At 38.3% G+C, this 24,964-nt stretch overlaps 1 protein-coding gene across 5 annotated transcripts; it reads left to right on the forward strand.

The window, feature by feature from the left end:
• Positions 1–205: 205 nt before the first annotated feature.
• pms1 (PMS1 homolog 1, mismatch repair system component) lies at positions 206–23,192 on the forward strand. 5 transcript variants are annotated; one of them, XM_063497975.1, is made up of 13 exons: positions 206–259; positions 1,443–1,589; positions 1,901–2,083; positions 2,179–2,281; positions 2,849–3,012; positions 9,564–9,680; positions 11,928–12,050; positions 12,156–12,302; positions 12,406–13,178; positions 18,037–18,495; positions 18,651–18,781; positions 22,655–22,815; positions 22,901–23,192. In XM_063497975.1, the coding sequence occupies exons 2-13, from the start codon at positions 1,458–1,460 to the stop codon at positions 23,099–23,101; spliced, it is 2,694 nt and encodes an 897-aa protein (XP_063354045.1). In that variant the 5' UTR covers positions 206–259; positions 1,443–1,457; the 3' UTR covers positions 23,102–23,192. The 5 variants fall into 5 exon arrangements, with proteins under 5 accessions (XP_063354045.1, XP_063354047.1, XP_063354048.1 ...); XM_063497977.1 differs by having other exon boundaries at positions 211–259; positions 1,446–1,589; XM_063497974.1 differs by lacking the exon at positions 206–259 and adding an exon at positions 283–507.
• The last annotated feature ends 1,772 nt before the right edge of the window (positions 23,193–24,964 follow it).

Below are 24,964 nucleotides of genomic sequence, written 5' to 3' on the forward strand. Positions count from 1 at the left end.
CTGCTATGAATTGTGGTTTGGAGATGGTGCGACAGACAAATTGACTGAGTTTTACATTTATTGTAAATAAAATGAGAAATAAGAAAAACAATGCCCAAAACTGCCAGCTCTAACTCCGGCCAGACTGCTCTTTAGACTCCGCCTACGCCTGACTTATAGCCAATCAATATGCAGCGAAGGGGGCGGGAAAATAGTAACTTCCGCCTGTGGCTCTGCATGTCTGTTGTTATGAACGATTGAAGCAGAGAAGCTGTTTTATGTTAGTATTATTTAGCTGCTCTATTGAACTAATTATTTAATGGCTTTGTAACATCTGTACGTAAGTTTGAACTAAAATTGAAAGTTAAATCTGAGCTAGCAAGTCTAAGCAGCTTAAAGGAGGTGTGGAGAGCAGTTAGCTAGTGTTAAAGTACAGTTTCATTTTGTGTTTAAAGAAATGTGGATGAATTGTGCCTTAAATGAAGTGAATATATCTTAGTGCTGTCGCTTTTTTGACTACCTTTGCTGGTAAGTTATTGTTAGCTGTGATCACTAATTCATCGATATAAAAGGACGTTTTCATGTATCAAGGAGCAGCCAATTTTACAAAACGTAAATACTGTTTCTTTAATCAGCAGCAGTATTTCTGACAGAAGCGCCTGAAAAGTTAAGGATTCCGTCTACAGTCACCAAGGCAGAGTTGTTAATTAATGTAGATAAAATGTTCCCTTGAAATATCTGCTCTTATTTCCATGTATAGATTTTACCTGCAGGAGGGTCCACTGAAGCTGGTTCAGCATTTCTTTGGGTTTCATTTAGAGAAGTTAAGAGACTGAACTCATAAACACTTACATGGGATTGCCCGATGTGTTTGAGCAGGCAGCTAAAATACAGACTGGAGGTGTAAGACGTTAGGGAGTAACCTGCAGGTTGCTGGGTTGAGATTTTTGTACAGGATTCCTAATTTTTAAAAATCACATAAATACAATAAATCTAATTAGTGACTTCAATAAAATAAAAAAGTTTGAATCATGCATGCCCCTAATACACAGTGAGTGTCGACAAACTGAAGAATATTTTTGTACTGTACACTGAAAGAAAGGAAAATACTTGGACACGTTTTTCTTTATTTGTTTGTGTACAATTTTATGCACCTGTCCACCCCCACTTCAGCGCATATTGCATGTATCTGATGAGCTTAAAGCAGTCTGACACCACTGAAAATGTGGAGAACTAAGATCGTATAAATATTACATTTAATAAAATTGGTCAGAGGACACAAATCCCCTTTTGGGGGACATCCAGGATAATACTCTGCCGAATCAAATATGTGGTGTTACCCACTATCGTAATGGATCAAAAGAAAGATCAGAAGCACATTTATAAGGGCTATCCCTTGGCCAGCTATTCTCACATTATTCTTGTGACTAGATGTGCCACTAAATCCAGATGTTTCACCTTAGCAGATAACTGAAGTCATGAAACAGCTGCCCCCGGACACCGTGCGTCTGCTGTCCAGCTCCCAGGTCATTACCTCTGTGGTGAATGTTGTCAAAGAGCTGATCGAGAATTCCCTGGATGCTGGAGCTTCAAGCATTGATGTTAAACTGGTAAAGTACTTAATTACAGCTAATGTTACAGGGGGAAAAAATGTATTGATTTAAAAAGCTTGATTCATGCAGAAGCAAATGCAGTAACCAGTCTGATTTCCTCCAGTTAATTACCCCTGTTAGTGTATTTTACTTGAATTTATAATCATATTTATTTAACATTAATGATGCAATGATTATGAATGATGATGTGAGTGAAAATAAATCATTAATATTAGAGCATTTTGACTGCTGCTGGAGTCACTGTTCAGATCGTAACAGCTTTGAGTTTGATTTCCCTTCATGTTGCACTAATTTTATTGACATTTTAGGAAAATTTTGGCCTGGACCGCATAGAGGTTCGTGATAACGGGCAAGGAATCAAAGCTGTAGATACTCCTGTGATGGCTGTGAGACATTTCACCTCAAAGATCTGCAGACATGAAGACCTGGAGCATCTGGAAACGTACGGCTTCAGAGGGGAGGCGCTGGGTTCCATTTGCGCCGTGGCTGAGGTGTTCTATTAGGACTCAAACACTCGTGCTGTGTAAATTACAGCCGCTGACAGCTCAGTGTGGCTAAACTGAAGTTTTGTGTCATTTCCCTTCAGGTGGCTGTTACCACAAAGACAGAGGAGGATGAAATCAGCACCCAGTACACGATGGACTTGACAGGGAAAATTGTTTCCCAGAAGCCGTCTCATTTAGGTCAAGGTACGGCACAGACAGCAGAGCAACAAGGAAAGCTTCCTTTTTAAAAATATCTAAAAAAGAAACTGAAGTTGCTTCAGATATGAGGGCAGAATTTATTTTAATCCCGCTGAACAGGAAACTTAATATTGATGTTTACAAAATCAGCCAGCAGACACATTATAAACAGTGCTGTTCATTAATTATTATTGGAAAAATAGAAGTGCTTTACTTTTATGGAAATATGAATATAAAATTTAAAAACATCAAACACCACCCATCACAAAAGTTCTTAAATAGTTTAGCTCAATAAGAAAAATTAAAATGAAATATGACAAACCAAAAATAGTTCAGTAAGGTAAACACTATAGAGAAGAGCAAAGGTCAACTAAATAGAAAAAAAACCTAATTTAGGAAAAATCAGAGTATAATAAAGAAAAATAAAAAGAAATAATAATAATACATTGATTGTATGGAGGACCAAATTTAAAAAAAAAAAAAAAACCTTTCTCCTTATTCTCCTCTCTGTTTAACTTCCAGTTTATTTTGAAATTAATTGAGGTCACCTACTCTTTTCTGTTTCTTTTGCAGGGACGACAGTGAGTGTAATGAAACTTTTTAAGAACCTTCCAGTGAGACGTCAGTGTTTCTCTTCTACCAAGAAGTGCAAAGAGGAGCTGAAGAAGGTGCAGGATCTGCTGATGGCCTACGCCATTATCAAACCGGAGCTGAGACTCATGCTCGTTCACAATAAGGTCAGTAACTCCTCCACACAACTTAAGAAGAGAAATAAACATTACTTATATACAACCTTTAAAAACAAAGTGCTAGTACATACAGGCAAGGCAGAGTACACACCAGATATTAAAGTAATAAAAAAAAAAACCCCACAAAAAATGCAAATAAAAATACAACGAAAAAGAAAGATTGATGAAAGAAGAAAAACAGCAACATAGATTTATATACCAAGACAAATTAAAACTGTTAAGTAAAGAAGCTTAATAAAATAAATTAAAAATAACAGAATAAAATAGGTCTAAATAAGATAAGATAAGATAGGATAACTCTTTATTGTCATTGCACAGTCATACATAATACAATAGTACAATGAAATTGAAAAACTGTCCCACGTCGGCACTACACACAACACAACACAACACAACACAACACAACACAGTAACTGAAGTAATAAAAAGAAGAATAAGTGTATGCTTATTGCACATTGTTATTATTGCACCTTATTATTATTACAATTAAATAGAAAAAAGAAAGATGTATTTAATGAATAAAAATCAAAATATAATGCAATAAAGAACTTAAGGTATTGTATTGTAAGCTTGTCCAATAAGTGGCGCAGATGGTGGTAGAGGGTGGTATTTGACTCCTCCATCTGCTGATGGAGGAATCCAATTTGAAGCTTGATTCAAACAGCAAACCTATGAATTCTCAAGTAACGTGGATGCATTCCCATAGCTGGCAGTTCAAAACTAAGACCACAGAAATAGTAACATTGCACTTTTCCCTCATAGTCACACCACATTACTCTTTACTGCTTTACTGGAGATTAATGTCACACGCAAGTTTGGCCAGGAAGTGATTAAGACGCTTATACAAGTAAAGATGGAGATGAGTATCAGTCATATTCCACTGTGGTTACACAAAAACACGACACCTTTGTATGCAAGCACCCTGATTTAAAGCTTTAGCTTGATGCAACCACTAGGTGTCCGCCTTAGCCTTCAGATGACATTCCCTTTAGCTGAAAATCCCCTTCAGTTTTTTATATATTAATATGGCATGTATGTGTGATGGGACTATAGATGCAACTAGCTGCTGTATCTGCAACTCTTTCACTTTATTTGTGACCATGTATAGAGTGTGTTTGTGTGTGTGTGAGAGACCATGTTTACATATCTTAGTGGCGACCAAAAATTGGAAGTCTACTATGCTTGTGGGGACCAGCAGCCCTTATGGGGACAAAATCCCCATAAGTCCCCATAAGTTTTAAGGCATTTTTGAGACTCAAAATGTGGTTTTAGTGTCAGGGTTAGAATTAGGTTACGGTTAGGTTTAGGCTAAGGGTTAGGATTAGGCATTTATTTTTTGATGGTTAGGGTAAGTGGCTAGGGAAAGCATTATGTCAGTTAGATGTCCCCACAAAGATATGAAAACACGGCATGTGTGTGTTGTCTGTGTTGTTGTTTACCTTTTTTATACACAGGTCTCTATTGATAAAGTTCTCTGTCTCAGTAAAACAGACTGATTAAATTAAGGATTTGAAAATAAATATCCTGTTTTGTAGCCATCTTGATAACACTGACATGTATCAAGACTCTGAAAACCTCTTTAGGATTACATACTGTTAGATTGTCAGTTAGTTAAGTTGTCTTCACTATTTTGATTAATGCCATTACTATCACTCCTCCTACTGTATCTGGGGGGTGCAAAGACATGCAATGCATTAAGTAATATTTTTTAGTTTTAATGCACAAGTGTATTTTTTTTTATTGAGTAGTATATTGGTCCATTTGGGGGGATTAACAAAAATCAAACAAAAAATTGATTAAATACTGGAAGAGAGAGCTAAGTAATAAAGCCATTAGACTCTTTTTTTCATCCAGATTTCCTTACAGCTGTAAGATGTTCGGGCATCTTTTGCCCTTTGTCCTTGTGGTTGTGTCCTCAGATGTGTAAACGGACAATTACAGGAAAATATCGAGAAGCTTGGCCGACCTGTTTGAAGACAAAAATTGTCTCTGGCCTCCTGCTGGTTTCTTGTCAGTGCTAATGCGAGTCGGTGAGCTGTGAAATTGTTAACGTGTGATGGAAAATCTTCATTTAGCTTCTACAGGCGCTCCAGAAACACTAAAGATTTTATCAAGGCGAGAAAGACGAACCGAAACACTGCAAGACTAGTGAACATTTTCTACATTCAGGTTGATAAAAATTTCACTCATTAATAAATAAACTTAAAATAAAAACATGCAAAAGAATATATTTGTTTCCAGTAAGGTTCAAACAGCCGAGTTTAAACAGAAACAGCTCAAGCTTTGATTAATTGCCTTATTATTTTTTATGTTCGTCCTTTTTGGTTCTAGTAATGTCAGAAAATCTTAACGTATCTCTTTTGAATGACTTATTTTGTACAATTTATTGTACTTTTTCTTAAAGAGAAAGAAAAGAGATTTTGATCCGTGTTGGCTTCAAGGTACATAAATAAGTAAAATACTCCAAAACCAAAAGATACTAAAGAAATGGTGACATAAAATAAATTAAAATAATAAAAACGTCACATCTGAGAAACTCGAACCTCAATCTTTTGTTCTGAAATGTTTGAATGAGAATCTCGTCAAACAGGATTAGATGATGTACAATAAAACCTGCAGACATTTTACAAATACTTGTGATGCAACAGTCTGTCAGATGGTGATCAAAATAGTATAATTAATGCAACTAATTGCTGAAACAAAACCTCTGTGAATGGCAAACACACAACAGAGATGTCTAACAATTTAAGGGGAGCATGTTCTGGATATTTGAGGATCTCCTTTAGTGGTAAATGTCATTAAGTGAGAGAGCTCTAGTGTTTGTTTGGTAGCAAGATTACTTAAAGCAAATCTCTTCATAAATGTTTAAGTTTCGACCAGAAGTGGGGCTTGGCTTTTGGAGTCAATCTGGATCTGAATTCAGGGATTTTTTGGAAGGTCTGTTTTACCTGTGCAGTTAATTGAATTTTAATTTCAGCTATATTTTTACCCTCCACCTTTTACTGAAAGAAGGTAATATAGATCAAAATATTATTGTGCCACATTCAGTTTTCCAATCATTTTCTCGCTTTAGCTTTTAGCACATCCTTTTCCTTTACTTTTACGATCACAAAATTCCAGATTCACTCTCTGCCACATTCCCACTAGCCTGCAGCAGATTTACTGCATTCATGTAGTGTTGAGTTTATTTAGTTGAATTACAATTAAAGCTCATGGAAGTCTAATAATAATACATTAATGCTTTTATTTATTTTTCAAAGTTTAATAAATCCACTGTTGTTTTCTGAGAATGATTGTGTTAAACAATCATAATATCGATTCTGATTTAATTCCTAGTACAAGGCCACTGACGCTTTTGTATGCCTTTCCCTGCACTGTCTGTGTCTTATCAGGGTTATTGTCTCACTCTTATCTACGGCTGTTTTGTTTTTGTTGTTTTTTTTGCATTAAGAAAAATTACTGTAATTGCCAGAGTTACCAAAATAATTGTGATTGATATTTACTTTAATCAGGCAGCAGCCCTGATTGCAAAATACTTTGCGTCATCACTTCACAAATGCATATAACATTTAATTTAAAAAAACATGTGAAATGTCATCTTGATTTTCTCAAGAAAACTCACAAATGAATCCAGATCCAGGGACTGAATTCATGCCTGGTCTGGGGGCAATTTACAGCCTTGGAGCCACAGTGCCTCTGGATGCTGCTGCAAGAAAAATGTTACCAAGTGCATCCATGAACATTACAGCATGATGTAGCAGGCATCATTGTTTGGGCTTGCAGAGAATGCTATAGTCCAAATTACTTTAAGAGCAAACATCAGTGGATGCTCTGAGAGGCGTGAATCCCTAACATGTGTTGCCATTTGTTTGGCTCTTTTAGCAAATGGTAGCAATTTGATTGTTGGATGAGTTTGGCTAACACAAGCTTAACTGAACATAAATAACATGTGTACTTAAGTAATGTATCATCTTTCACAATGTCTAATGTCATTTAATTAACTGTGAAGAGATGGATCATAAATAAACACTGACCTAACAACAGTCATTAATTCTCATTAGTTATATTCAGGTTGCATGTTTTCCAGCGTGAAAAACTGAAAAGTAAAATGAAATCATTTTGTGGGATTTTTGGTTTTAGACCAGAGACGTGTTTGGTCTTTTTTTTAATATTTAGAAGTGTAGGGTAGGGTTATTAGATAGGTTATTAGGTTATTTAGATATTTATTAATTTATTCCCCAAATTTGGAAAGGCCTGTGCAGCAGTAAAAAAAAAAGGTGACCATTTTTAAATAAATTGAGAACTAAAAGGGACAATAAAATATGATTAAAAAATGGCTTAAATAGGTAAAGGTATGACAACATGGAACAAAACTCTTGGTTCTCATATATAGAGTCAGTATTTTTAATAATGTAAGAGTTAGTATTTTTAATGTATGATGACAATATGTCGGAAAAATATGATCCAAAAAGCACTATATACAGTTTTTGGACAAGGATGTTTTTCTTTTTTGGAGCTTTGCCTCTGTACACATTACATTGTATGAAGGGAAAACGGGGATTTAAGAAAAGTATTGGAACAGGTGAGGCCTATTCCCTCATTATTTCATGACAGTCTAAAAAGACCAAAGATCTGAAAGTATTCTAAGGGCTTGCATTTGGTAGCTTTTTACTGGAACTGCCAATATGAGATCCAGTGAGATGCTAATGAATGAAGTCATCGATAGGCTGAAAAACCAAAATCAATCTATTAGAGAGAACAAAAGCTATAGAAGTGGCTTAAAAGGAACTAATACACCAGCCAGCCCAGCAACACCGAAAAGGCTGAAAGATTACAGAAGACAAGTGTGGTTGAGCACAGAATAATTTCTATGGTTAAGAAATACAATTTCACAACATCGTACGAAGTCAAGAAGGTTAGATGAGGAGGTGGATGTATCATTTGACACAAAGTCAAAGTCTACAATCAAGAGATGTTTTCATGGATGGAAATACAGAGGGTTCACAATAAAGTGCAAACCAGTGGTTACACTCAAGACCAGGAAATAAATAAAAAGTAAATAAAAAAAAATATTGCATGTTCCTGTAGTAGTGGAGCAGAGTCCTGGAGAAAGTGCTGCTTTCTGTGAATAAAGTGGTCAGGAGTATCCGCAATGCAGAAGAGTTTGTTGTGTGATCTCCTGTTCACCACAGCTCCAAATTTAAGCTATTTTCACTTGTTTCATTACATAGACATTTTTGTCTCTTACCCATCAGGCACCCCAACACAAATACAGCTGACTGTGGCTGCGATTTGGGTGATTATAATGCCTGAGTTAAGTTGCTGATCGCAGCTGCGGACTTGACCTCGGCTTCAGTTTCAGGCTGCAGCCAGTTTGTACACAGAAGTGTGTAGGTGGTGCAGGTCAGGGAAGGGAGCACACGACCATCATATAGCTTTCATAGAAATCAATTTGGAGGTCGTCAGGGGAGGGTACTGAACCCATTTTGTGCAATCAGCACTTAGTTGCCCCCTATCCTTTATCTCCAGCTCTGCCATTTGGCTTGTGTCATGTTTCATAGTTTCTTCAGGAACTGTTTACAGGAGTTATCCGTTTACAGGTGCCAACTTGTACATTTAATATCTGAGACACGTCCTGCAACACAGTGTGTGCTTTTAGAAATCAACACCCAGGAGATAAATTCACTGGTAGACACATAGTGATGTTAACATATTTTGCACCTAAAATATTTTCTGAACTGTGGTACTGCTGAAATTGAGTTTTTTTTTCTTGATTACTTATTTGAAAAATTGACACATTTAGAAATTTATGTGGAGAAATCTTTTTAAATTTATTTAGTTTTTAATTTTTGTCCAAGCTTTAATTACTACATTATGTTAAACATTTTCACAGCATTAGGGGGTTTATACAGTGTGATTGTCGATGAAACTTGCTTTTTAGTACAGTGGATCTATTTTGCTTTTCCTTCTTTTCTGTCTTAAGCATCCCGTTCCAATGATGAGGTCGGTGCATATAAACGTAATCCCTCACTGTATATATATATATATATATATATATATATATATGTATATATATATATATATATGTATATATATATAAAAATTCATTCTGGCAGTCAGCATGCTTAATAGTCTGATTCCTGCTTCCCTGTAGCAGTCATGGTTTTCCAACTACCATTGGACAACCTGCAACTTGGCCCTGCAAGACTACTCATGTGAAATTAACTACGAATCCCTGTTTCATTACTCTTTATTGTTTTGCTATATTGTTATGTGCATATATGTGTATTTTACCAAAAGTTCCTTTGTTTCTTCTTTTCCTACTTTTTTCTGACCTTTTTGAGTCTCAGCCCTGACAAAAATTCGGTTTTATAGAAAAGACCAAAACACAGACTATAGCACTTAAAAAATATCAAAACACTTTAAAAATGTGTCACATCGAAAATTAAATTGTCAAATCTAAGTCAAAGCTAATAAATAAAAACTGTAATAACCTTGACGAGGACTCATGGAGGTGGACGGGTGTCATTTCGTTCCAGGTGGTCCTTTGGCAGAAGGCCAAGGTGGCCGATAACAGAAGCGCCCTCCTCGCCACGCTGGGGCCCGGTGCTATTGCCAACTTGATCCCTTGCCACCATCACCAGGAGCAACCGGAGGTTAGTTAAGGGGAAGCTGTAGAAACTGGAGAAAAGCTGAGCAATTCTGCAAGATGAACACAAACGGTTGTTAACCCTGTTGTGTCCCAAATTCACATTTTAATATTGCAACAAAAGAGACGGCATGAAGCGCACAGAACCCTGACGGACGATTGTCATGAGTTCAGATCTGCACACTGCCCCTGTCTCACCTCAAGCGCACACATCTACTCATTGCTTGAACCACATGCTGTTTCTCCTGTGGCCCCGTTGCCCTTCATTACGCGGACGTTTGTGTTCGAAAAGCACAATTTCCCCTCGCTCACCTTGAAAGCTTGATGTCAACAAACACATCCTGAGATCCAGATCAGTTAAAATATTGTGTAACATTGCAGCATGCATAACAGGACTTCTCAGAGTCAGTGTTGCTAATGTTATGCAACACTGGCGCTCAAAAACCTAAGAAAATATTTGAAAACAAGTTTAAAAATAACCAGATCTGCACTGGTGATGATTAATGATTACGACCTTAGGGTCCTGCTGCCCTTAGGGAGGTCTAATTTTAGCTGCCAATACTATATTTAATGCCTGGATATGATGGATAATTTCTGCAGAGCAAATGGGAGCATGCACGTTATACTCGATTGTGAGCTAATAACCTCATCATGAACGCCTGGTCTCAAGCCAGCAAATGTGGTCAGCTGGTGGCTGGCCAACAATTTCTTTGCCCTTTTCTCTTGAGTGCTTTCCTGATGAGGGCTGAGTGATTTTTGTTAGCTAAGCTTTGCTCTGCAGATTGTAATTGAATTACCGTCGAGCTGTAACTTTCTGCTTGGTCACGGTAGGTGTCATGTGGCTCCTACCTGCTGTCAGGCTCCAAACTAATCTATTCTGACAGATATGGAGCAGCCCTTTTCACCCTGTTTCTCTCTCATTTTCCCCTTTGTTGTTGTTATTTTCCTGCTTGGTGCCCGGTTATGAGAACAACCTTTCACCTTTTCCTCTTACTCCCCGTAGCAATGAAAGGGAACTTTTCTCCACCTTGTCCCTAAGAACAAAGCTTCAGCGATCAAGGGGACCGAGTTGACAATTTCTCCACCCACGCTAGGGGAGAGCTGTAAGAGCTGTTCCTCTGCAGAACAAAATGTGACACTCGCTTTTTGCCAGCTTGACTACACATAGCCGAGGCCCTTTAGGGCCAGAGGTGCCATTCGTACACTCATAAAGTGACCCTAATGAGCAGAAATGGAGAAACGCATATGTGCCCTGACCTGAAACAGCAGTTCATTTATTAACTTCATTGGCGTGCGCTGCTGCTAATAATGAGCCTGAGACCATGTGGAAACAAGCATAGCTGTTCACTCCTCGTGATCTGCTGAACATTAATAGTTTTCCATAATTTCTTACTAGCTTGCATTCATAATGGAGTTTTAAGTACAGTTGTTGAGGTTTATGCTGAGTCGTCGATTTTAGCTCATGAGGACCCCCTCTGGCATGATTTTGGGTGAAAGGTCATCATGTATGATGCTGAGTTTTAATGGGAAAATGCTGAGCACCAGAAACAGGCCTGCATGTAGAAGAGGGAACTTTGGTCCTCTTTTATGAGTCTGATCATTTTAACCTGTAAATATCATAACCTTAATATATGGACAACAGAACTGTGCAGAATTAGAGAGAGACGAAATGGAAATGTGGCTTTAGTGCTACTCTGGCACAGTGTGAGGAGAGACTTTATGACTTTATGAAAAGTGAAGCCAATGTCTTAAACCTGGTTGGTCTTACCTTCACCTGGCCACAAGCAATAAATGGCTGAAAGAATAAGATGGCAAAAGTGAGCTTCCTCTGAAGGGAACTCAGAGTAGAGTCACTGCTCCTCCGCACTGAAAAGAGCCAGATGACGTGGTTCAGGCATCTGACCAGTTAGCATTGTAAACCCCCTTTAGGTGAGGTGTTTCTAACATGTCCAAACAGGTATAAGATCTTGGGGCAGACCAGTGATACACTGGAGAGATTATGTATCTCATCTGGAATGGGAACATCCCCATATCACCTTGAAAGAGCTTGGGGAGGTAATGGGAAGAGCAAGATCTTTATTTAGCCTGCTGTACATCCTATACAAGCGGTGGAAAATAGATGAATGATGTTATAGTGCTTTTGTTTCTTTTTGGATTTTTATTCGTGTTTGACTCATTTCTAGTTTTTAATGCATGGCATACCTTTTCTTATTAGCCTTCCTTGTGTTGGATAACTAATTTTTCTTTTTCTCAGATTCTTTTGGAGGGCTTTTTCCCAAAGCCTGGAGCTGATTACTCCTCTACGAGCACATCTAACCCTGACAAAACATTCATATTTGTCAACAACCGGCCAGTCCAGCACAAAGAAATAATGAAGGTAAACTCATTTTGAATAAAACAATCAATAAATACATTTTTATGGATTAAACACTTTTTTTGTTTGTTTCTCTGCAAATTTTATTTTTTTGTGATTGGCCATCAGCTGTTGCGTCAGCACTATACTGCTCAGTATGCAGACGACCAAGCCAGAAATCGATATCCCACCCTTATGCTTAAAATTTCTGTTCCACCTTCATCGGTGGACGTTAATCTGACGCCAGACAAGACTCAGGTTCTTCTTCATAACAAGGTAACCACAAAGCTCAAACTTAATCAAAGTGAGTTGCAGTTTATTTGTTTGGCTGTAGAGATTCCTGAGGAAGGAAATTGACCTTTTGTCATCTGTTTTTTAGGAGACTGTATTGACTGCAGTAGAGGCATTGCTGGTTTCTCTCTATGGATTTCGGCCTAACGCTGATCTCCCAGCTGACAAACACCTCAGCTCTGAGCCATTTCCTTCGCCATCTAGTCCTTTGCAGGCTGACAGTGAACGAAATGCAGAGAATAGTCACAGCAATGATAGCGTCCCCAGAGATGGACCCAAACAATCGAGTGTTGACACCTCGCTGGACCGCCAGGCCTCAAACTGCAGCTCCTCTTCTTCTATAGCGGATGACTGGATTGTGAACCAGATTCCAGCTGATCTTGAGTCTAACTTTTCTCTTTATGATGATGAAATGTCTCAGACGGTGACAAAGCCAGCAAGCAAATCCCCGGAGAGACTTGTGGACAATAAAATGACAGCTGCAACTATAAGCAAAGTCCAAATTTCAGCTGAGGACTGGAGCCGGGGGACCGCTCTTACTGACCCGGTATCAGGAGAACCCCTGCAGCCTGTCATAATTCATCAACCTACAAAGCAGAATCACTCTGTCCCAGATGAGGCCAAGAGTGAGAGCAGCTCAAGCAAAAAGACATTAAATGCCATCACGGAGAAGCGAGCTGCCCTGACAGCCTATGACATGATCAGCAACCGCACCATGAGGGCACCGCTGTCTCCTGTCGCTATTTTTGAGAAGGAAGCCAGAGCTGAGGTCCTGAGAGAGAAACCCACAGCCAGCCTGCAGGACATCAGCGTCGCTATCCATGAGAGGTGGAAAAATCTGAGGGAGGAAGACCGTAAGAAGTGAGTTTCCAGACCTTCACCTTTCTGAGTTTCCATCTCTTGTTATTTGCAAGGCAGAGATGGAAGAGAGGAAAGTCTGACCTGCCATTTGCATGTGAGAGGCCTGCTGTGGAAATTTTATTGATACGAGCTGTATTTCTAATTTCCACACAACTTTGCCTAATAGGGGGTGAGGTAAAATAGATTTCCGTAGTGCAACAGGTATTCCTAATGATGATATGTCCCCTCTTGGTCTGTCCAGAGGGTCACATCTCATTTCTATTTAAATTTGGCAAATTAAAGCTTCAAGTTTGTTTTCTCTTCCCATGCATATCGACTAAACACAGGCATTAACTATTGATTTAATTTATACTCACTGATATAAACTCCTGTTCACTCAATTTTAATTAGAGACCATTTCCAGACTCGCACATGTCCCTTTGTCCACTTAAAAATCTCACCTACACTTACACCGCATAAGTGGCATGAGGACTGACACATAGTTGGCTAGTCAAGGGCAGACTTGGCGCAGCACACATGGAGGTAATGAGCATTTGTGTTTGACCCCGGCTCCCCTCAGAGTCAAAGGATTGGCATTAATGAAGGTTAGATGAGGACGGATATATTAAAATAAATAAACAGAAAAGAAAGCAAATGTTTAGTTTTATTCTTGAATTTGAAAGGATAATACACAAAAAAATTGCCTTAGCTCTTACCTCTCTTTGCAGTCCCTGGCCAGTTATGCGCATTATTTAATAAGCTATAAAATATAAATACCTGTCGGCAAGATACAAGATATAAGAAGATAGTCTTATTAAATATTCATCCAAAAAGGGTTAAAATACTTGCACACTACATTTCCAAAAGTATTCACTCATCCAAATCATTGAATTCAGGTGTTCCAGTCACTTCCATGGCCACAGGTGTATAAAATCAAGCAGACTGCTTCTGAAAACATTTGTGAAAGAATGGGTCGCTCTTAGGAGCTCAGTGAATTTTAGCTTGGTACCATGATAGGATGTAACCTGTGCTACAAGTCTAGTCGTGAAATTGCCTCGCTGCTAAATAATCCACAGTAATCTGTTAGTGGTATTATAACAAAGTGGAAGTGATTGGGAACAGCAGCAACTCAGCCACAAAGTGGTAGACAACATAAAACCATAGAGCGGATGCTGAGGGGCATAAAGCACAGAGGTTACTAACTTTCTGCCAAGTCAGACGCTACAGACCTCCAAACTTCATATGGCCTTCAGATTAGCTCGTCTGCCTTGACATGTGCATAGAGGGCTTCATGGAAAAGGTTTTCATGGCTAAGGAGCTGCAGCCAAGCCTTACATCACCAAACACAATGCAAAGTGTCAGATGCAATGCTGTAAAGCATGGTACCACTGTACTCTAGAGCATTGGAGACACGTTCTCTGTAGTGATGAACGCTTCTCTGTCTGGCAATCTGATGGATGAGTCTTGGTTTGCTGGTTGCCAGGAGACGGTACTTGACTGACTGCATTGTGTCAAGTGTAAAGTTTGGTAGAGGGGGTGATTATGGTGTGGGGTTGTTTTTCAGGAGTTGGCCTCAGCTCCATAGTTCCAGTGAAAAGAACTCTTAAAGCTTCATGATACCAAGACATTTTGGACAATTTCATGCTCCCAACTTTGTGGGAATAGTTTGGAGATGGTCCCTTCCTGCTCCAACATGACTGCACACCAGTGCCCAAAGCAAGGTCCATAAAGACATGGGTGACTGAGTTTGGTGAGGAAGAACTTGACTGGCCTGCACAGAGTCCTGACTTCAACCCAATAGAACACCTTTGGGGTGAATAAGAGCAGAGATTGAGCCAGGCCTTCTCATCCAACATCAGTGTCTCACCACACAAATGTGTTTCTGGAAGAATTTCAAAAAATTCCAGTAAACACTCCTAAACCTTATGAAAAACCTTCCTCGAAGGGTTGAAGCTGTTATCTTAGCGATGATAGGCCCACATTATTATAAACTTTGTGGATTAAGAATGAGATGCCATTCAAGTTTATATGCGTGTGAAGGCACACAAGCAAATACTTTTGGCAATAAAATGTGCATATACATTAAAAAAATTCCCCACTTGCCCTCCGGGCGCTCTTTGTTTGTCCTTCAATCTCAGTTCCTCTACCAGGGGCTTGAGTGTCTAGGGCAGTATCTTTACTGTTCCTGGGACTACGCTTTTTTGGACATCTCATTCCTGGAATCTGTTGAATGTCATTCCTGGAATGTGTTGGAGCCACTCTCCCAGTTTGGGGGTCACTCTCCCATTCATTTTCCCCCTTAACTGGAGTTGCATTAAAAGTAGCTTTCCAACAGTTCCCTATTGTCATCCCATGCCAGCTTATGCCATAGCCTTGTTCCAAAAGCACACTTTTCATCAGTATATCCTGGTTCCTGACCCAGACCTTATTAATCCGGGTGATGTCTGAGCTAGCGTGGCTTCAGTTACAAGTCTCTTATCATGTTCCAAAGTAGCCTTGAGTAGCATGGCAGGGCCTAGCCTGGGGAACCCTTACTGGATGCATTCTCTGGCCGGGATTTAAACCCTTAAGCTATTATGGACCTATTGTTCCAGTGACGGTAATATTGGTAGAATAGTTTGTCATCCTCCTGGCTCAAGGTTTGCATTAAACGTGTGCAGTACTTTTCAGTCATTTGTCAATTTGTCATTAGTGACTTAGAAACTGTCCCAGACGCATTGGTACATGTCAGAATTTGATTTCTAACTGCTGAGCTACTACATTACACTGTAATGTTGCAAACATTTGAACCCAATTATGTAAGATTGCTGCATACCAATTTAAAGTAATTGCAAGGTTGGAAAGTGTGTATCAGCAGATTATGGGATCTTTTAATAAGGTATGGAAGAGCATATGGAAAATGACATCTGTTTAGACTTGCGTTTCACTGCTGTCTTAACCGTGAAATAAGATAACTCTGCACCTTTCACTTAAGTGGCACGCTAACATGAATTTGTGAAACATGCTATTTAAATAATGAGGTGGTAAAGCACCAGACCTAATGCTCAGATGCAGTATATGGAAACAGGAGTTGATAAAATGACTATTTTGTTAAGGAAAGCACCCAATGTACCCTGGTGTCAACTTCTCAACATGATCTCTGGGAACATAGTGGTACTCAGATGTAATTTATAACCCCATTAAAAAAAATCCTTGAGATGCTGAGTACATTGTAAATAAAAACGGATTACAATGATTTGCAAAAATACAGATCACTTTGAATGATGTGACAAGCAACAAAAAAAGACTTAGTTTGTTATGCTAAAAAAAGGAAATACTTTTTTTTTAAATGAAATATCTCAGAGCTGATTAGGTGAATTCCTAATGTGATTGGTAATAAAAAGAGCATCCTGGAGAAGCTAAGTTTTTCAGAAGATTGGAGCCGCTCTGTAAGAATGTGTGAGCGAAAAACTTATCTTATTTATTTTGGGTTTTCATCGCTTACAGCCTCTGTCAGTACGCCCCTGGGCAGCTGTGGCTACAATGTAGCTTGCCATCACCAGTGTGTGAATGTGTGTGTGAATGGGTGAATGACTGAATGTAGTGTAAAGCGCTTCGGGGTCCTTAGGGACTAAGTAAAGCGCTATACAAATGCAGGCCATTTACCATTTACAGTATGTGGTATTTCTCAAAGACTGAGAGAGAGGCTGGGATCCCAAAGAAGCTGACTGTTTGACCAGTTCACCACTCTTTAAATGATTGTGTAGGCAAATAGTTCAAGAATTAATTTTCTTCTTGAGAGAAAATCTCCTCCCGAGAGAGATCATATCTCATTTTTATCTTATCTTTATCTTTATATGGATACATTTTAACTGACTTTTATGGAAGAAGTGCTGAACTGTGTTCACTGACCCTGTTTTTTACTGAGCATGTGCAGTGATTTCCACCACACGTCTGATTTTAATGATGTACTTTCCAAAGGCTGAATACTGTGAACATTCGGTACTGGTTTTTTAGTTTTGCTCCTTGCAGAGATTTCACTATATCTGGCTGAAAGCTCCAGCTGCTGAAGTGTTGAATCTGGCACACAAAGTACAAAATATTCAGATTGACAGAGCACAGTTTTCGAGCTTTTTACAGTCTGTTATGTTATTTTTGCACCTTTTTTTCAGATAAAGACATTATCTTCAGCCTGCTTTATCACAGCAACGTAGTGTTTCTTTGTAACCACAGTAAATTGTTTAATATCAAAAACTGAGACAGAATATTGTTCAAATTGCACTTATTCTTCTCTGTTTTGTAAATGAATGGTTCAGAATCCAGACTTCATTACATGTACAGGTGTTCCAGATAATGATTTCACTGGTCTGGCCAGCTTGAGATTAAACTGGCTTGGTTTGGTCATGAACAGAATGAGTCTGACATCCCTGCTCTGTATTTTCATCTTTTATGATGTTATTAACTGTATATGACCCAAAAAGTGTTTTTCTTTTGTTTTTGTTGTTTTTTGCATCAAGAAAAGTTATTTCTATTTAGTTGAACTCATGAACAATCTGTAGACAGACTGTAGATACTCCCTAAATACTTCTGAAAGACCTATCTGCTCAGGGATGCTTTTTAAAAAAAACTAACAGAACAAAAAAACAACCCAGTCAGGCTAGTCCTGAACCTTATTAGTTGTGAGATACTCCACCACCTCTTTTACAGTCTTCTGTTTGCCCCATCCCAACTTTTCAATGTTTGACATGTTTTTCCACTATGTTCAACCAAAAATACACATTTATGCTTATCTCATTTCATTCTCTTTGTTTCATTTATGCACACTTTCTAGGACAGCGTTTTAGATTTAATAGCAGAAACAGCCATAACTACCATTACAAGGCTTGGTTTAACTCTGCAGGTACGAGGAGAAGGCAAAAAAACACCTGGAACATCATGAACAAAGGACTAAGTTGGCCTCAGCTGAGGGCCCCAGAGAGCCTGGTGTGAGGAGCCATATGCAGGGTCAGAAACGTAAGGCCCCGCTGTCCAACCAGCAGCTGCTGGACGAGCTCTTCGCCGCTCAGCCTCAGAAGAAGATGAAGAACCCTGCTCCTAAGCCCTCACAGCCCCTCCCCTGCAGCGTGGCTGCCCTCCGGCTGCAGCTTCAGCGCCTCTCATCCCAGAGCAGCGCAGCGCCGCAGGGCCTCCGTCTTGTAAACCGGCTGGCCTCTCAGAGCGCCTGGGTCATTTTATGTGGTCAGAGGCTCATGTTGTTAAACCCATTTCGAGTGGAGGAGGCTTTGCTGTTTAAGAGACTTCTAGAGAATAATATACTTCCAGCAGCGAGTCTGCAGAACCCTATACAGTTAACAGATGGGTAACGTATCACTCACGTTTCACCAGCGAAGTGCACACGCAGCCAGTTTCTTTGTATAAATGTATGCACATATTTGAGAGCTAAGTAAGAAAGAACATTTTTACCTTTGTTTTTTTTTTAATGTATGTTAAAATATAATTTTTCTCTTTTTTTAGAAGCCTTGGAGGGGCTGAATACACAGAGGCTTTGTGCAGCATGGAGAAACAAAGGCCAGAGCTGAATGGAGCCGCCTTCTTTTCTGATCCTAGGCTTGTGGCAAATGGTTTTAAAGTCAAACTCACTCCAGGTACAAAGAATAAATCCAGGAAAACCTGCTTGACATATTTTGTGAAGATATTACCACAGAAAACCACTCAGGCACTCTGGCTTCTGTTAAAAAGAGAGATTAATTTTATTCTTTGAACAGCTTGGAAGAAAAAAATAAACCAACACATATCAACTTTAAGATTTCATCAGGGTCTGACAAATCCAATCAGCCTGAAATAAATACCACTCCTGGCAATCTACCTACATAACCCTTAGAGGGCGCTAAAAATAAAAGCAGAAGCTCCACAGAATTCAAATTAGAAGAACAAATCATGAGGATGATGATAAAATTCAATAATATTAATCTCCAGGCTACATGAGGAAAATGTAAATATTGCAAACAAAAAGTCCACTAAGTAAACAAGTTGTGTGCAAGAAGTTTCTTGTTTTGTGACTCATGCTTTTGTTAATGTCATAGTTCAGCAGTTAGAAATGTCAAACCTACAGTCCCCGTAACGGGATTACAGGCAATTATGTCTGGCAGAGTTTCTCTGTGTTGGATTAGCTGTGGGTAAAATGAAAAACACCCAGTCTTTCACAAGGTTGTTTATCATGTTAAACAATAAATTCTCAATTCTAGTGTTTTTGTTTTTTAAGGGTCTTCAGTAGTAACCTCCAAATGTTCAGTTTAAACTTGCCAAGATTACTGATTGATTACTTAACTTTATGCATTTCAACAATGAAAAGCCTGAAGAATTTGTGAGATATTGTGGTAAATGTTAACAGCCAAATAATGCAGTAATGTTGGTATAAGTAAAATCCTTCTAGAATCAAGTCTCAGCACTTGGAAGTGGTCCTGATATTCAAATAGTATCTAAACTGATTTTCAGTGGTCACTGAGACCTAACAATAATGTTTTTAAAAGTTTTTTTCCTTCCCTGTGGAAGTTTTATTTCTACCACCACCTTTTCTGTTGTAGAAACCTCACATTTTAGTTTCTATTCAGGTATGTTTGAGTGCCTGTCTTTTAATGTGTCTGATATAAATACTGAAAATACTTCATCAAAAACATAATTGTGTTTAATTCAGTTCAATTCATTCTGGATTTTAAAGTCGAGCCAGTGAAGAGAAGCCAGTATAGGAGAATAATTCTTTCTCTTTCTAGTCCCTGTCAGTACTCTTGCTAAAGCATTTTGGATCAACTGAAGGCTTTTTAGGAAGCTTTCAGGACATCCTGATAATAATGAATTATAGTAGTCCAGCCTAAAAGTAATCAATGCATTGACTAGTTTTTCACTCTTACTCTGCGACAGAAAGCAGTCCTACATGTTTGTTTATTATGAACTTTGAAGGACATATCCTGATCAAAAGTGACTCCAAGGTTCTTCACGGTGTTACTGGAAGCCAAGGAAATACTATCCATTGGTTTTAACCAAGTATTGGGTTAAAATCTTGTTTCTAAGATTTTCTGGGTCGAGAACAATAACCTCAGTTTTATCTCATTGTAGAAGCAGAAAATTAGAGGTCATCCAGGTCTTTAAAACATTTCTGCTGCTTAACTAATTGGTGTGTTTTATCTAGCGTCCTAGACAGATAAAGTTGGGTATCATCTGCATAGTAATGAAATTGTATGCTATGCCTTCTAATGATACTGTTTACATTACACAGATAGATTCTGTGTAATGTAAAAAGAATTGGTCCTAGAACCCTGTGGAACTCCATAATTAACCTTAGTGTGTGAAGAAGACTCTCTGTTTAGCTTAAGTTGCTGAGACAGCTGGGTCAAATGTTAGCTTTTTAAGTTATGGTTTAATTAGTGAATTACTAAAGGCCTGTAGTAAGTAATCCAGTAATAGATGGACTGATCATAATTAAGACTAAAACAGTAATTAATGGTAGGACTTCTTTGGGCAGTCTTGTAGAAATGGGGTCTAGGAGACATGTTGATTATTAGGAGAAAGTAATCACTGAAGTTAACTCAGTTAAATGGTTTATCATACATCTATGAGATGGTTACAAATAATTTAATCTCTAATGGTTAAAATTTTATTTGTGAATAAATTCATGAAAAGTTCTGACTCTTTGTCAGCCTGGCTACAGTGGTGAAAAAAACCTAGGGTTCTTATTTTCTTCAATCTGATGAATAGTAAGATGTTCTAGCTTTACGGAGGATTTTATTGTAGTGCAACAAACTATTTTTCCAAGCTAAATGATGATCTTCTAAATTAGTAAGATGCCATTTCCACTCCAGCTTACGAGTTATCTGGTTTAAGGTGCACATTTGAGAGTTATACCAGAGGGTCAGTTACTTCTGATTTGAGGCTTTCTTTTGTAAAAGCATCCCTTTCTCATTGTCATTGGGGAGAGTTTCCTGGCCAAGACAAACAACAGTACAGTCATTGATGGTTGCGTAGACTAGTAAGGCACACAAAAATACATAATAGTATACCAAATGTGTACTACAAGCATACTAAATGTAAAGGCGATAAACTGCAAAATACAAAAACTACCAAAATCTATGAGTAATCTTATTGACACTGAAAACATAAGTGTAAGTCTTTATATTGGGGCAAAAAACAGGGTTATTAATATTCAAGAAAAAAATTTGGCTGAATATTACTTTAGCTTCTGCCTCCACGTCACCTAAACTCACCTTAAATTCATTCAGTAAGACCAGCTCCTAAAATGTTGCTCGTCAAGAGTTGCTCCCTGCTGGCTATTGGAAAGAGTGCAAGGTTTAAGGCATGTCAGTGTCGACTTTACTTTTTAGACACAGAATGTTTATATTTTATTTTATATCCAGGCTGTAGTTCAAATCTATGGGGTCTTGTTTAAGGCAGTAGATTAATTTATTATCAGCACCAAGCCCAACTATAGGATAAATAAATATTGTTTTGAACTGTAAATCATTCAGAGCTACTCTAATAGAGACCGAGAATAAAAATGTGGACCTGTAAATGAGCGAAAGAAATGAGACTATTAAATAAGACTACGAGGATTTATCCCAGTGTGTCTCATGACTGAAGCTAAAACCAAGCAAATGTTTAAACATGATGTCAGAGTAAAGTAGAATGACTTCCTCAGTTAAACCTCGTTCATCCATGCTTTGATGTTACCTCTTCAATATTTGCCTGCAGAGCGTATACAATGTCCTGTGAGTATTGGTTGTTTTTGTTGCTGGAATGGTTCACCTCAGTTGACATTGGCTCTCTGCCCGACAGCGTGGTCTCACAGTAGGTTTGTACCCCAGTGTGCAGGTGATGAGAATGGTTGCCCTTTAAAAAATTCCAGGAATTTTCATTTGGCACTGCCAGCCTCTGTGGGTGTGCTTGGACTGAAGGCAGCGGTGCATGTAAGATGTTTTCAGTGCACGAAATCTGCTGAGTTTCTTTTGCTTTTGTTATATTCTTGAAAATATCCTCCAAAACTTGTGTATAATTTTTCAGATATTTTAAATTAAATCTGAATATAAAGTAAATGTGTTACTGCCATAGGTAAGTTTATTGTTTTAAGCTATTATTTTCATATAAATATTTAATAGAATAGAGAATGATTTGAACCCTGCAGTATTTCTCTGCACAGAGATTTCAAATTGTCCCTGGCTCTCTGGGGTTTTTTTTTTTGTTTGTTTTTTTTTTACCATCCAAAGTTATGTATTAAAAATAATAAATTGTGCATGATTCGCAGTATTTCCTCGTGAAATGAGAAGCCATCATTCTTCCACCCTACAAGACAGCTTCCTTCCAGTCTGCTGGGGCTTCTATTAGTCATTTAACACTCCATTTGGCCCTCTGCTTGTTTGACTTGGTCAACAGTTCGGCTGTAAACCACAATATTTATTTATTATTCTTTCCTGGAGATAGTACTAGCGTCTGGAGTATATTAATCCTTGTTTTCTGCTTATTTTGGCCAGGCGTCACATCAGCCGAGAGACATCTGGAAGTGACAGCAATGGCAGACTGCGTGCCTTTCCTCGGTGTGGAGGACCTCAGGGAGATCCTGACTGCAGTTCTTCACAAGAAAGCTAGAACTGTGCGGGAGTGTAGGCCATTGAAAGTCACAAACTATCTACAAGTGAGAGCTGCTCTGAGTACAAAATGAACACAGCATCATGGTGATATTTTTGCTGTTTAATTTAATTAGAATTTTTCCCTCACAGGGTGAAGCAGTCCGACTTGCCCGGCAGCTGCCTACAAATTTATCTAGAGAAGATGTGAAGGAAACCCTCCTGCGGATGGAACAGCAGCTGGGTGGCGCCAACCACACCTGCATCCATGGACGCCCTTTTCTTCAGCACCTAACTGACATTCCTACCACAGAACAGGAAGTGAAGGCTTTGCTGAGACCTTTAGAGCTCTAACAAACTGACCATATCTATAAAATTGCTGTTTCATTATAATGTAGATGAGTGTTCTCAATTTGTTATAACCAGAATACATAAAATAAACATATTTTCCCCAATTTCTGGTCTTTGGGCAATCATGAAATGTGTTTTTAGAAACTTGTATTGTTGGTTTTGTCTATAACAAGATTTGATTAGACTCAGAACTGCTATGAAAAGAAATTCAGCATATAATGTGGTCTCTGATTTCCACAGAGCCTCAAAAAAACAGGGTGATGCTTTGGTGGAAGGACCGAGATTAGACTGGCTCAGAAGTTCTTGATGACAGGTAAACAGGTAATGTTCTCACAGTATCAAAACCCTTTTTGTATAAGGCTGTAAACATGTTTACGCTGTTACGTTGGACATTTTAACATGGGTGTCTATGGAATTGACTCACTTTGGAAATGAATGGCATTGACTCCCAAGTGAGCCTGAAGTGGCTGTTAGGGGTTTGGCCAATTCCCCTAACAACCACAATTCCATGTTGACCTAAATTTCATCTCTGGAGTTTGGTGTTCATCAGACCAGCTGATATGTTTCCAAGTTGGTTAAAAGCAAATTTTCATCCACTGTCTTTGGGTGGGTCAGCAAAACCAACAACAGAACAACAAAAACACCACATTAAAAACACACAAAATGTAAAAGCCCAGCATTGTAACAATATTGAAGGGTTAAGAATATTTGAAATATAAGTTAAATCATGACAATCAGTACAAGACAGCTATTATGTTATCTTTAGCCAAAACTAGGGAGGCTGTCTTTCAAAACTACACCATCCAATCACCGCAGATACCATAGTCCTAAGGCGGGATTCACATTAATATTCACATTAATAGATTTTAGACAATAGAACTTTGTATGGGGTTACTTCATGGTCTAAGGAGCTTGGAAAGGGGGTTACTTCATGCATTGCTGTATTGAACCGCTTTGCACTTAAAAGTTGCAAAAAGTAAATCAACTTTGAAGGCATCAGCAAATGAAATCACACTTATTTAAATGGTTCAGCACATCCAAAAGCTAGTCAGATACTGTTATGAAAATATCCTGACAGAGAAAAGTTGTTGCTTGCACAGTTAGGAATCAAATTAAAGAAGTTGATCATTGCCATGAATAATCAGCTTGGTGTACATCAAGTTGGTAACAGGCAGCTAGCTAGACTAATGCTAACTGCTTGGTTTTTGCACTATTATGATCAGACATGTGATTTTTGTCTAGGGGTGTTTCCACTGAGATGAGAATTTAAAAACAAACCACTTAAGAAGCTTATAAAGTATATTAATGTAATGTCTTTGCAAAGAGGAACTATCATGTGTTACTTATATATTATAAATTTTTGATGGATGGATGGAACTAAACAAATTGGTGAATGATAGATACAAAAAAATACATAGTACCTGAAAAATTGAGAGATGGATGAATAGTTAAAAGATAGATAGCATTAGATTTGTGATTAGTACAAAGTGGGTGATGGATGGATGGATACATGGATAGTACACGATAGATAGATGATAGCTAGATGAATAGTACCAGATAGAAAGTATCGGATATATCTATGGATGGATGGATAGATGAATAGATAGATCGATACATATGGTATCAGATGTACAGATTGTTTGTGCCAGACAGACAGGCAGTACCAGATGGATGGATGGATTGATGGATAATACCAGATAAATAGATATATATCGATAGAACCAAATAGATGGGTAGTACTAGATAAATAGATGAACAGTACCAGATAAATAAATTGATTGTACCAAATAGTACCAATAAATAGACACGTTTCAAGCAGGCAGATGGGCAGATAAGTAGATAGATCTGTGCTACTATTAACACAGA

Source organism: Pelmatolapia mariae, linkage group LG16_19 (assembly GCF_036321145.2).
Source record: "Pelmatolapia mariae isolate MD_Pm_ZW linkage group LG16_19, Pm_UMD_F_2, whole genome shotgun sequence".
Lineage (NCBI taxonomy): Eukaryota > Metazoa > Chordata > Actinopteri > Cichliformes > Cichlidae > Pelmatolapia > Pelmatolapia mariae.